The sequence below is a fragment of the Micrasema longulum genome, unplaced genomic scaffold (assembly GCF_059751315.1).
Source record: "Micrasema longulum isolate JH-2025_06_02 unplaced genomic scaffold, ASM5975131v1 h1tg000330l, whole genome shotgun sequence".
In the NCBI taxonomy this organism is placed as follows: Eukaryota; Metazoa; Arthropoda; class Insecta; order Trichoptera; family Brachycentridae; genus Micrasema; species Micrasema longulum.
Window position 1 is genome coordinate 423,102 of NW_028277534.1, and position 12,285 is coordinate 435,386.

Genomic DNA, 12,285 nt, shown 5'->3' on the forward strand with positions numbered 1-12,285 from the left:
TCATGCAAAATAAACGACTAATGAGGATCGGAAATAGGAATAGAGTTGACTAAATAATTATAAGAGAAAAATGCGCAGTTTTAACTATTGAAAAAAAATTAAGTGCTAACATACGTAGCGTTTGTTTTTTGCAAAACAAAATAGTAAAGGAAAATTTTCTGCTCTAAGAAATATTGCGTTTGCTTTTACGTTGGGTATATAAATAAATATTTTTACACGCGCAGCGTACGGTGTAGCGAACGGTGAAAACGCTATGAATTATTAAGTCTGTAGTCGGGTAAAACGCACGAAAAATGAGGAAATCATACGATTTTGCCATTTTAAAACTAATGTTTTTTTTTAAATCGCGCACTTATAAAAAAAAAACAATATTTTTTTAAGGTTATTAAAAAATATACTTAAAAGTTTTATGTAACTAAAATATAATTTTTACTAAACTTTGGGGCGACGATTTTCATATAAAGACTAAGTATTGGAACTATAATTTGTTGTTGATTTTAAAGACAATAAATTGTACATGAAAGTGGCCGAAGCATAATCTTATTTTTCGTTTTTGAAAAGAAATACAAGCATTTTAAATCACATAAATTGTGACATTTTCTTTCATCTATACGTAAAATTATGGCCTTCGGATTACCGAAAGTATTAACTTAAAAAAAAAAGTTATTGAAATATTTCAGTTGAAACCTTTTTTTATAGAATTGTATTCTCTTTTTTATTTAAAAGAAGATAATTCTGGTTGTAATATTCAATTTCTAACAATATCTTATTTAGGTTTTTATTACCTCCATACCGGTACCGGTAAGGGCAAGTATTACCGAAGGCATAATTTTACGTAGAAATAAAGAAAAATGACACAAACATTTATGTGATTTAAAATACTAATCTAATTTATGTTTTTTTTAAATAATATTGCGCGATTTTTAAAAAACATTTGTTTTAAAATGGCAAAATCGTATGATTTCCTAATTTTTCGTACGTTTTACCCGACTACACCCTGAACTAATTAGTTGTTTTTTTGTTGTCGCTGTCTTCGTTTAGAAAAAACGGACACAACATATGCAAACACCGATAGTTTGAAAACGTGCGGATGATTAAATAAAGAGAGAAATTATTTTTTTTAAAACTTCAACATTATTAGAATAGCAAAATATATTACCGGAAAATTGTAATGCTATAATTTTTATTAGTATATCTTTATAGCATGAAAACATAACTTACATAAAATAAAAAATATAACTTTTTCAAGTCCAAGCGAGCTGGGTGTGATGTGCCTCTTCAAATGTCCTACAAAGATAATTTGGTAATTGGCGGTCAGAATATTTGTAATGCTTTTGCGGAATATTTCCATTCTGAATTTTTGGAAACTAATGCATCTAGTTGTAGTGTTCCTGCCGAAGAAAATAGTGTAATTGATCTTAATGCTATAGAAATAAATGAGTCATTGGTAACAAAATATCTCAAAAAACTTAAAGTCAGCAAGGGTGCTGGCTTTGATGGCATACACCCTTTTTTTATTTCTAAATGTATTAAACAGCTTGCGCGTCCTCTTACTTATCTTTTTCAATTATCAATAAAGGAAGGCACGTTTCCTGAAATATGGAAAAAGGCAAATATTACACCTGTGCATAAAAAAGGAAATAAGAGTCTTGTAGTAAATTATCGACCCATTTCTCTTCTTCCCATTTTTAGTAAAATCCTTGAAAATATAGTAACCGATCAGCTCTTCGATGTTATAAAACCACATATTAATCCCAATCAACATGGATTCTATAAGAAACGGTCAGTTGAATCAAATCTTTGTGAATTTACCGATATTGTTTTGAATGCAATGGATGCAGGTTTTCAGGTAGACGTTTTATATACGGATTATTCAAAGGCTTTCGATAAAATAAGTCATTCGGTCTTACTTCGCAAGCTTTGGAACATTGGTATACGGGGGAATCTGTATCGTTGGATATGTTCCTACATTAGTAACCGCAGTCAATCGGTCTCACTCAAGGGATTTAATTCATCATTTAAACCAATCCCATCAGGTGTCCCTCAAGGTTCGCATCTTGGACCCTTATTTTTTATTATTTATATCAATGATATAAGTTTATGCATTCAAAACTCAAATTTTTTGCTATACGCTGATGACAATAAAGTATTTAAAATTGTGTCTTCAATAAATGAATGCGAAGTTCTTCAAGCTGACTTAGATAGAATCTGTTGCTATTGCAAGGACAATCAGTTATTATTGAATTCTGATAAATGTCTTGTCATGTCATTTACTCGAAAGAAAAAAAGTATACTATTTGACTACAAACTATCTGGGAAAATTGTCAATCGTTCAATGAAAGCGAGAGATTTGGGTGTACTGATGGATGATAAGCTTTTATTTAGAGATCACATAAATACAATAGTAGATAAGGCGTACAGACTTCTAGGGTTTATCTTACGAATCTCCAAGCCATTCTCATCACCAAATACATTAAAACTTCTTTACTATACTTATGTGCGAAGTCAACTCGAATTCGCTTCATTAGTATGGTCCCCTCAATATAATGTATATATTAATCAAATTGAAAACATTCAAAAGAAATTTATAAGGAGCCTGGAATATCGTTTTGGTAACATTGAAAATGATTACAGCGCATCTTTGATCAATTTTAATATAGAATCACTACAAAAAAGGCGCCTTAGATATGATTTAATTTTTCTTTTCAAAATTCTCAATAACATAGTTGATTCGCCGTATCTTTTACAAAATATTGGTTTCCGTTGTCCTCTTCGCTATACTAGATTAAATTCCCTTTTTTATGTACCAACTTGTAAAAACAATTATACCTCGAATTCATTCATTAGACGCACCTGTAGAAATTATAACGGACTCAGTATTGATGTAGACATTTTTAACTGCACGTTGCATTTGTACAGAAAATTTCTTCATGGGGTCGATTATTTGGGATAGTTGCTGAATGTACATCTTGAGTGGTTTATGCTATGCATATGTGCCGCATGTAATGTATATGTTTGTGTATGTTTTATATGTGCGTTCATGTGTGTGCGTGGATGGCTCGGAGTGTACATTCGGTATTTTTATTTATTTTAATTTATTACCTCCATGGAAAATGCAAATGTCAACAATTATCTTTTTTTCACTTAAAATTCTTATTTATTTTTTATTTTTTGTCACATTTAATGTTTATATCTTTTTAATTTATGAAAACTTAATTGGTCTTTTTATGTTAAAAAATTGTTGTTTTTAATACTGATTTTGTATGACTGTATGTTTTCTAAATAAAATAAAATAAAAAAATAAAATAAAATAAAATAACACTTAAGGTTGAACTTGCCTAAATAATCTAGCTTTTGTGTTTGGCGAGTATACAAAATAATATAAAAAAGAAACAAAAATGCATAAAAAAATAAATAAAAGCAAATATTTTTATCAAAATGTCGCAAATTATCAAATCCGACGTTCGAGTTGAGGCAATAATATAATTTACACGCAATACGATAAATATAAAGCATACTTCGTAGGATGATTTACGTCAAGCAGACATAATACAACATGACAACGATATTGATTCCATTCGTGAAGAATAAGACTTCGGTAGTCGGAAACCACTCCAATGTTGGGAGGGAGGACACGAGCGAGCAACAATACAATACCTCCAACGCCCTTCAAACGCACTGAGGTATAATTAAATAGAGATGATGCTTCTTAGAACGATGTTTTGAAATTATGTTCTGAAAAATTAGCGCTGTCGCATCAACATTGCCGTGCGAAATGCGTAGTGGAGTAAAAAAGGCTGACTGTCGATGCCAGTTTACTGTGAATTCAAAGCTGTATCTCGCGCCTTTTTACGCTGCTTCTCATTTACTGACTACAATTTCCGGAACTTAAATTGAATGAACGGGTGCTTAGCGCTGCATCTAGTGTATAAATATAAATCAATGTTCAAACGCTGCTTTTCAATTTCAAGATTAATTTATATAAGTACAAACATTACATGCTAAGGTGAGATACCGACAGCGTCAGCGCAGACTGTTTTACCTCCCGGTTTCCAGAACCAACCTGCCTCTGGTCATGCCGATTGGAAGAGCAGTCAAGCAGCTGAACATTGTCACTTTGGAGATCGACATCTTTCACATTAGTGAAACTATGTTTAAGAGGCAAATACTCTTGCTATTAGAGAGTATTATACCTTAATAATGTCGAACCATTGCTCAAGGATTCTTGGTTTGATAAAAAGTTCCAATTTAACTTCTTAAATCCTTTGTTATTTTGTGAATAAATAATTTGAATTTGAATACATTGATTCTACTTTAAAATATGAAAAGACAACTGGAAAATCGTAAAATGTCTTTCTCTTCCATTTTATTATGAAAAACGGAAACTGTTTACAACTTGTTAATTAATTTAAGTTTCACACAATCCTTTGAAGGAAAATTGGTTTTATTTGGTGAAATAAATTCGAAAATTGCCGAGATAAATAATAACAACAATGTTTTTTTTTGTACAACAAAATCGTTTACAAACTACATTATAAAGATTCGTCAGTACAAAATAATTTCCGTTATTATTTAAATGCGGTCTGACACATATTTTCTTTTGTTTTTTTTTATTAGAGCAAGAAAATATTTACGATGCGAATATTGATGGATGTGTGTAGAAGACGAGGAAGACCGCGAAATAAATGGCATGGTCGAATCTAACAAATAATCGAAGATGAACGTGTCAAAAGTCGGAATAATCGGCGTCCGTGCTTGAAAAGAGTTACGAAAGGGAAGGAAGCGAAGTCTGTATGCAAAGAAAGTTTTGTGATGTGGCGTAATATCTTCTCCGCCTACCCCTATGGGGAAACTGCTTTTAACCGGAAATATGAAAAATTCAAAAACACAAACATCAAACTATGCCACTGAAACATTAAAACAATGAGAACTCTTTCAACACAGAAAACAATAGTAAACGTGTAATATTATACGGTTTTAGAGAAACAACAGACCGATTCAAATGCTGACGTAGAACTAAACACTTCGCGTTAATAATATGGCAGAGAGATGAGCTCAACAATATATTTTATTTTGTTATTGTTTAATAATTATTACGACTTAATTCAAATCAGTCGTATAACGAGTTCAATAATCTTCCGAGAGCAAGCGTGGACCGGACCCCTTCGACAAAGATTATCACTAGATTCCTCTCTGCTCGTGATAATAAGTCCAAACTCCACTATAATCGAAAGTAGAAAAAATGAAATTTTACAGAGAAAAAAATATACTTTGAATTCGTCAGGGTAATTCGTTTCAAACTCCACTATAAATTATAGAAGAAAACAAAAAAGTTCATGTCGCGTGCCGAATCCCTCTATAATTAAAAAATATTTATGGGTTTTGTTAAAAATCTATTATAGAAGAGTTTGGAAGTGAACGACTCATATTTAGGTATACGGTTATCAATGGATTAAAATAAAAATTATACAAATTTAGATTCCATCATACATAATAAAATATATACAATAAAAGTATCATTGGAATCAATAGAAAAAAAATAATATAAAAACATAATAAAAATAGATTATATAATTTCGCTAACGTTTTTCTTTGTAAAGGAAAAATAAGAAACCTGCTGACAAGCCGGTTTCGCGGTTTAGTGGGTTTCATTATTGTTCCTTTAATATTTTCTATTCATGTTTACCTTCTTAAATAAAAATAAATACAAAAAAATATATGTGGTTTCTAGAAACTTTTTACTCTACAGAAAAAAAAATACTCTAAAGTATCTATCTCTTCTTCTCCACATCCGCTCCCAAGTGGAGCATGTGGACATCACCAGTTGCCTCCAGGAGACCCTATCGCCAGCCAAAGTTTTTAATAGACCCTTATTGAATTTTAAAATGTAAAAAAAGTGATATTTCCATATTCTCGACTTGCATTGTTTTGCAGTAAACTATAGCTAATTTCAGGATTGATAATCCTAGAATAATTTTTGACTATATGGGCGGATCCATGGCGGTAGTGCCTTATTACTCTGGGGCGGGGAGTTCTTATCTGGCAGGCAGTATACCTATAAGGAGAGCTGATCAGTTGAGTTAGGTTTCGTTATCCAGCTATCCATTTAGTCGAATATTCAGATGAGAGTGACTGCCGTTTTGGGATCAGGAGATATTAAAACATCTGAACATCAAAGTCCACAAATTTGTCACCGCGTCTTTTATTTATATAATAAATTTCAATATCCACCAGCAATTTTCACCAACAAACCGCCGCGCCGGTTGACAGTTAAAACTCGTTAAGTACAAGTTAGAGTGACTCTCTCACTCAGTAAAATCACTATAGTCCTTAAAATATAGCTTGATTAGAATGTCAGTTATCAGCAAAAATTACGACATAACTTTGTAGTGACGTCTAAGGAGTGATTTATATCAACACACGAAAAATCATTCGTATCTGGCTTTTTTTTTTAATACAACGCTTGACATATAAATCAACATAATTATATAAAATCAGCTTTAAACCTAATTATTAATGATGTTCTTACAAGGTTACGTTATTTTGTAAAAATGTTAGAGATGGGACAAATTGATCAATGTAAATCGATCGAATAAAAAATAATTAATTTGTTGTTGTTCATAAAAAAGGTATTATATGTCTTATTTTTTAGTATATAATTGTCTTAAACACACTATAATAGACTTTTTGCGTTTTTATGTCAATTTTCGGAAACAGAGTTTCATGTTTGCACGAAAAAACTGATAAAATCGATTTGATCGGTAAATGATCAGTGATCAGTAATTTTCCATCACTATTGACATCAGTTTGGCAGCTGTCATTTTAATCAAGCTAAATTTTAAGGACTATGTGATATAAAGTCATTTTACCATAAATAATCTGTTCTCAGTGAGTTTTACCTGTCACAACCGACGAGGCCGGAATGTTTTAAATACAATATTTAAACGAGAGTTGTAACCGAATCGATTAGAGTTTTAAGAGTAAGCATGAAATCGTTTACAGCTACTAAACTTTATAAGGTCGTTTTGTATATAATAAATAAATGAATATATAATATACGTTATAGCTTTGAACTTTGCTAAAGAAAAGATTGTCTTTTTAAGCGATTTTTCAATATCGTATCACGCTTAAAACCGGAAAGGCATTTTTTATACAAAACTTAACAAATTAATACATTGTAGCCATATATACAAACCGAATATTTTCCTTTTTGAAAAAAACGACCGTTATTCGAAGGAAACTTACGATGGATTAATGACTATGACCTAGGATAATAAATAATATTGTATAGGCAGTAACAAATTCAAGTGGAATCAAGTACATATTCATTCATCGTACTAGGTAGTTAATTCTATAGATGTGTAAATTATAAATTAGGGCAGTTTGGCGTTAATTTACGGTCAGCTGCTGTGGGGCGTGTGGGGGGGGGGTCACAAGGAGGGTCATAGAAATTAATAAGCGGTACCGTACACTTACGCTATTTATGAAACATTACTAGTATTTATATCAGTAGAACGCAAATTATTAGCAGCGGGTGGCTGGTACGGCTTAGCAAACAAACGAAACTGAAAGTCAATTTATATTTTATATAAATTTACAACAATTGTACATGTATAATACATTACAAAAACTTACAGTGAAAGCGGGCAATAAAAGCAGCGGGGTTAAATTCAATCAAGATATGAAAAACTAAATTGATTTTTGACAAAAAAAAATGTTTTATGAGAGAGCGAAACCAATGGAAAGTCCCACATTTCCTTTAAAACCTTATTTTTTGTAAATGATATTCATCTGGCTGATTTGTTTTACCAACTAGGTAGCGCATAAAAAAATATTTAAATTCTCATACTTCTTTAAAAATTCAAATCTTAAAAACTCTCTGGGGAGTTAAATCCAGCCGTCTGCATACAAATGGACATACTCAAAACATTGTTGATTAAACTAACTGTTATAAAATTGAGAAGTATTTTCAGGCGTTGCCTAGTTGATGAAATAATTCAGTCAGGCGAATCTCACCCACATCAATAAAGGTTTCAAAAATGTCCAGCCTGGTTACAAACATTTGGATGCCCAATTTCGAAAAATGCCAAAGTTCAATTTTATCGGTTTTGAGTTGGCAACACTGTCGTGTAGAGCATTTTGTGAACTTAACATTTACCCTCTTAATTTTTCAATAATGAATACCCATATCGAATTTTGTATTTGAAAAATGATATAAAAAATATTATTTCAATTTCAAAAAATCTCTCAGTCCGAGAGTTTTTTCCCTGAGAAAAAATCCCTTAGTCCTTTAAATACTTTTGAAAAATCCTTAAGTCCCGACCTTAGGCTTAAGTCCACTTTTTTACAAGCAATAATTTTGTAACTAAACACGTAACAAGTTTGTATTTTTTTATCTTAAAATAAAAAAGAAGAAAAACTTTAAAATAATTATTTTCAATTTTCCGAAATTCTGTCATTTAACATTTTGGGAACAAAATAAACACTTGAACTTGAAATATTTCAGAACTACAAAAATAGACTTAAGCTTTTTTAAAATTGGGCATCCATTTGGACATACTCAAAACACCATGAATAAACTACGTAATTATAAAAATGGCCCATTTTTCGAAATGTAATGCGATGTTCAAAGTTCTAACATTCAGAAAATAAAATCCGTTAGTTACAAGTCAAACGGGCTCTCTGTTTCAGACATACTAAATACTAACCGAAAAATGGAAAGAAGAAATACTAAAAATATGTTCAAGGGGTAATTATGTGTATACATATTTACAGATCAAAGGAAAAGTGTGAGCAGTGAGCTGAAGGTCGGAGCGCAAAAACTTGCTCGGGTAGATATACCAGTTTGCGACTTTACGGAACCCAAAATAATACATAATTAATTGGATTTTCAGTGCAAACACGAGAGGCTGGAGGTAACAAAAGGCGAGTAACCAGAAACGCAACTAAGCGAACTTTACATCCAATAAGGTTGGATATATTTATTGATATCTTCCGGCTTTACTTTACATTGCTTTTATACCCGTACGCATTTACTTTACAATAAGGTATTTTTTACAATCAAAATAATTTTAATTTGGGAGCCATTTTCAAAGAGTTGTATATTATTATTATGCTTTATATAGGATTCATCGAACCTCTTATAATCGTCAATAAAATTATAACTATATAATATACATAATTCAATAATTAGTCAATTAAACCTATCAAACGAACAAATTTGGATCAACAACACAATTTACATCAAAAAACTAAAATCAATAATCCCTAATCTAAAGCCAAGCTGTCTTGTCCTGCAAATATTCTTCGACTCTACAGCGGCTCTTTCCAAACAGGCTGTGCTTGACAAAATCTTCAATCTTTTTTGTTGGCGAAGCCTGAATTTCAAGAGGTACCTTGTAGTAGAATCGTATGCAGTTTGAGGCAAAATAATTTTTAAAAAATGCAGTCTAGTAGTGGGCACAACTAGCCTATCTTTATTTCTAGTGTTGAACCTATGGAAATCTCTGTTTTTTTCTAAAATTAACATTATTTTTATACCTATACATTAAGTTTTCATAGATATATTGACATGTGACTGTCAATATTTTCATTTTTAAACATATCTCTGAGCGATTCTCGGGGACTCATATTGTAAATTGCTCGAACAGCTCTCGTCTGCAGCACAAAAACAGATTCAACACTATATAACTCACTATTAGAAAATGGGAATCAATTTGAAGTAAAGTGGGTTCGAGCCTCGGACCTCTGATCCGCGAGTCCACGACTACAGTCACGGGACCACAACCCGATTTAATTAATTATATTAAGTATTAATTCGCTTTATTACCATATCAATAAGCGCAAGTCAAAACAGATACGTCATATTGTGGAAACGAACCGTCATGGAATATTTCAAATCCGGCGCTTTTTTCTTCCTGAAATAGACTAGTCACCGGTAGTAATATTTCATTTTAAATGCATGCAGCATCGCTTGTTGCTAAGGCAAAATATGTTTGAACTGATAAATTATTCTTACTCAACACCTAAAAAAGGAATATTTGCATGTACTCAGAAGCTATCCACTTAAAATGCGGTAAGTTTTTAAAAGTGAAATGAAGTATTTTTTTAAATCATGCGAATGATTATCTAACAAAAATGTATTTAACTCTTAAGACTGCTGAAAAATTCATCCGCAAAAGGTGCTGTAACGTCGAAACGGGATATTTTGAAAAACAGGTTTTAAAAACAAAAATTTAACACGCATCTGTTCCATAATTGATAAAAATAATAATATAATTTAGACCCGTTAGAGAAAAATACGACTAATTTAAAAAAAAATAATAAAGATATAGCGAGTCTTGTATTCTAAGTAGACTCGCGTGACATCATAGCCACAAGAAAATTAAAATTAGAAGAGAAAGGAGGTTCAATCGAGGCTTTAATTTGGCAATTGACCATAAATATTTGGATATAATCAAAACACTGTTTTTTCTTTAGTCAGGGTACTCTGTGCTTGGGCCCTTAAACGTATTGTGATATATAAATTTAATTTATGTGAGCTAAAAAGTATTAAAGAATAAACATCGATAGTGGGCGAATAACCGAATGTGAGATTATGATTTTATACATGAAACAAATAATACTGCTATCTATCAATGCACGTAGAAACTACAAATAAAGTAATAACAAATGTAAAAAATATATACCGCGGGCGGCTGCGCGTGTCCTGGTAGCTTCTTATCCTGACCCTGGACTTGGGGACGAAGTCTTGCGGCCTGGAGACGCAGTGCACGGGACTCAGCATGGCGATAGTATCGGTGCTGGCACTCTGTGGGCGGTGGGCAGGACAGACTTATGAGGCGCAATAACAGGCCGATACTCGCCACTCGTCACACCGGTAGAGGAGACAGCCAGATAACAGCCGGGCGGGGAAACCGGGTCAAGTGGTCGACTCACTATCGTAGAATGTGACGTAACAAACGAATATGCTCTGCCCGCAAAACCACTACCCCGGCAATTGTCATGTTCTCATCGATTGAGACGGTTCGTGGTCCCGTGGTAGAGTTGCGGACTCGAGAACCAGGGAGAACGCCGCTCTACCACTAATTGTTTTCTATTTCTAACGACGTTATTAACGAATAACAGAAAGCGGTTTTAAATTTGAAATATTTAGTTAAATAATAAGTCGCTTTCTGTAACTCTCAGTTTATACGCACTTTCGTTGGATAGTCACGCAGAGAGCCATGGAGCGAGCGATGCTGGAGATTAGTCTTGGAGATAAAGTGAGAAATGAAATCGTGAGAACCAAAACAGGAGTGCTGGACATTGTTAAGAGTTGAAATGGCGCTGGGCTGGTCATATTGCTCTCAGCTTAGACGGTAGATGGACAAAACGCGTCCTGTGCTGGCGCCCGCGGACTAATACCGAAAACCCCGGACGACCGCAGCTTCGCTGGAGACGATATTGTGAAGCATTCGGGAACAGCGTGGAGAAGGATGGAAGAGGCCTACGCACAGGAGTGGACAGCTACAGGCTGAAGAAGATAATAAGAACGCCAATATTTCTTCTTCTTATGGTTCCTCTATCCGATGAAGGTTGGATATCATCGCAGCAATTCCGACACTGTTAGCAGCTACCCTGAACAAGGACCGAGTGCTGAAATTGAACGAGTCTCGCGAGTTGTTCAGCCAAGAAATGCGCTTTTTTTTATTAAAATTTTTCATTGATAAATCCTTACGGGTTACATACATTTAACAACATCTTTTGTAAATGTTGTCCGAGTCTTTTGTTTAGTTTTGTCTGGTAGTTTATTGTATAATTTCAGTCCATAGTTTATTAGTCTCGATTGTCCTTTTCTCGTTTTAGAAGGTTGTATATGATACTTTTCTGATATTCTCGTATCGTGTTCATGTTTACTACAGTTTTTTTCAAGTTTTAATTCTTCGTCTACAATTACATCAGTGGCTTATTTATGAATAAATTTTAAGGATTCTAGTTTAAAGAGTTCAGTTACATTTAATTGTTTAGTTTGTTCAAAAAGTTCTTTAGTTGCTGTTAGATAGGGTAGGTCATATACTAACTTTAATATTTTATTTTGCTGTCTTTGTAGTCTGTTTATGTCATTTTGATTTCCTGTTCCCCATAGTAGTTGCATATAACATATTTTAGTTTTTACATAGGCTTCGTACATTTTTTTTCCTTCTTTGGAACAAAGTTTTTGATTTTAAAAAAACGACTCGATAATGTCGCCACTTTGCTAATTAAATTGTTGATATGAATTGTCCATGTCAATTGTCTGTCTAT

The 12,285-nt window shown here is 32.7% G+C and overlaps 1 protein-coding gene across 2 annotated transcripts in view; it reads right to left on the minus strand.

The window, feature by feature from the left end:
- Positions 1-10,837, minus strand: part of Snx27 (sorting nexin 27) — a 29,412-nt gene extending 18,575 nt beyond the window's left edge. Inside the window, exon 1 of one of the 2 annotated variants that reach the window (XM_088225091.1) lies at positions 10,689-10,837. In XM_088225091.1, the coding sequence (XP_088081217.1) occupies positions 10,689-10,786 (98 nt within the window). In that variant the 5' untranslated portion in view covers positions 10,787-10,837. Of the gene's footprint in view, positions 1-4,893; positions 5,006-10,688 lie in introns of those variants that run through there. The other variant, XM_088225090.1, reaches the window with a different exon arrangement.
- Positions 10,838-12,285: the final 1,448 nt, after the last annotated feature.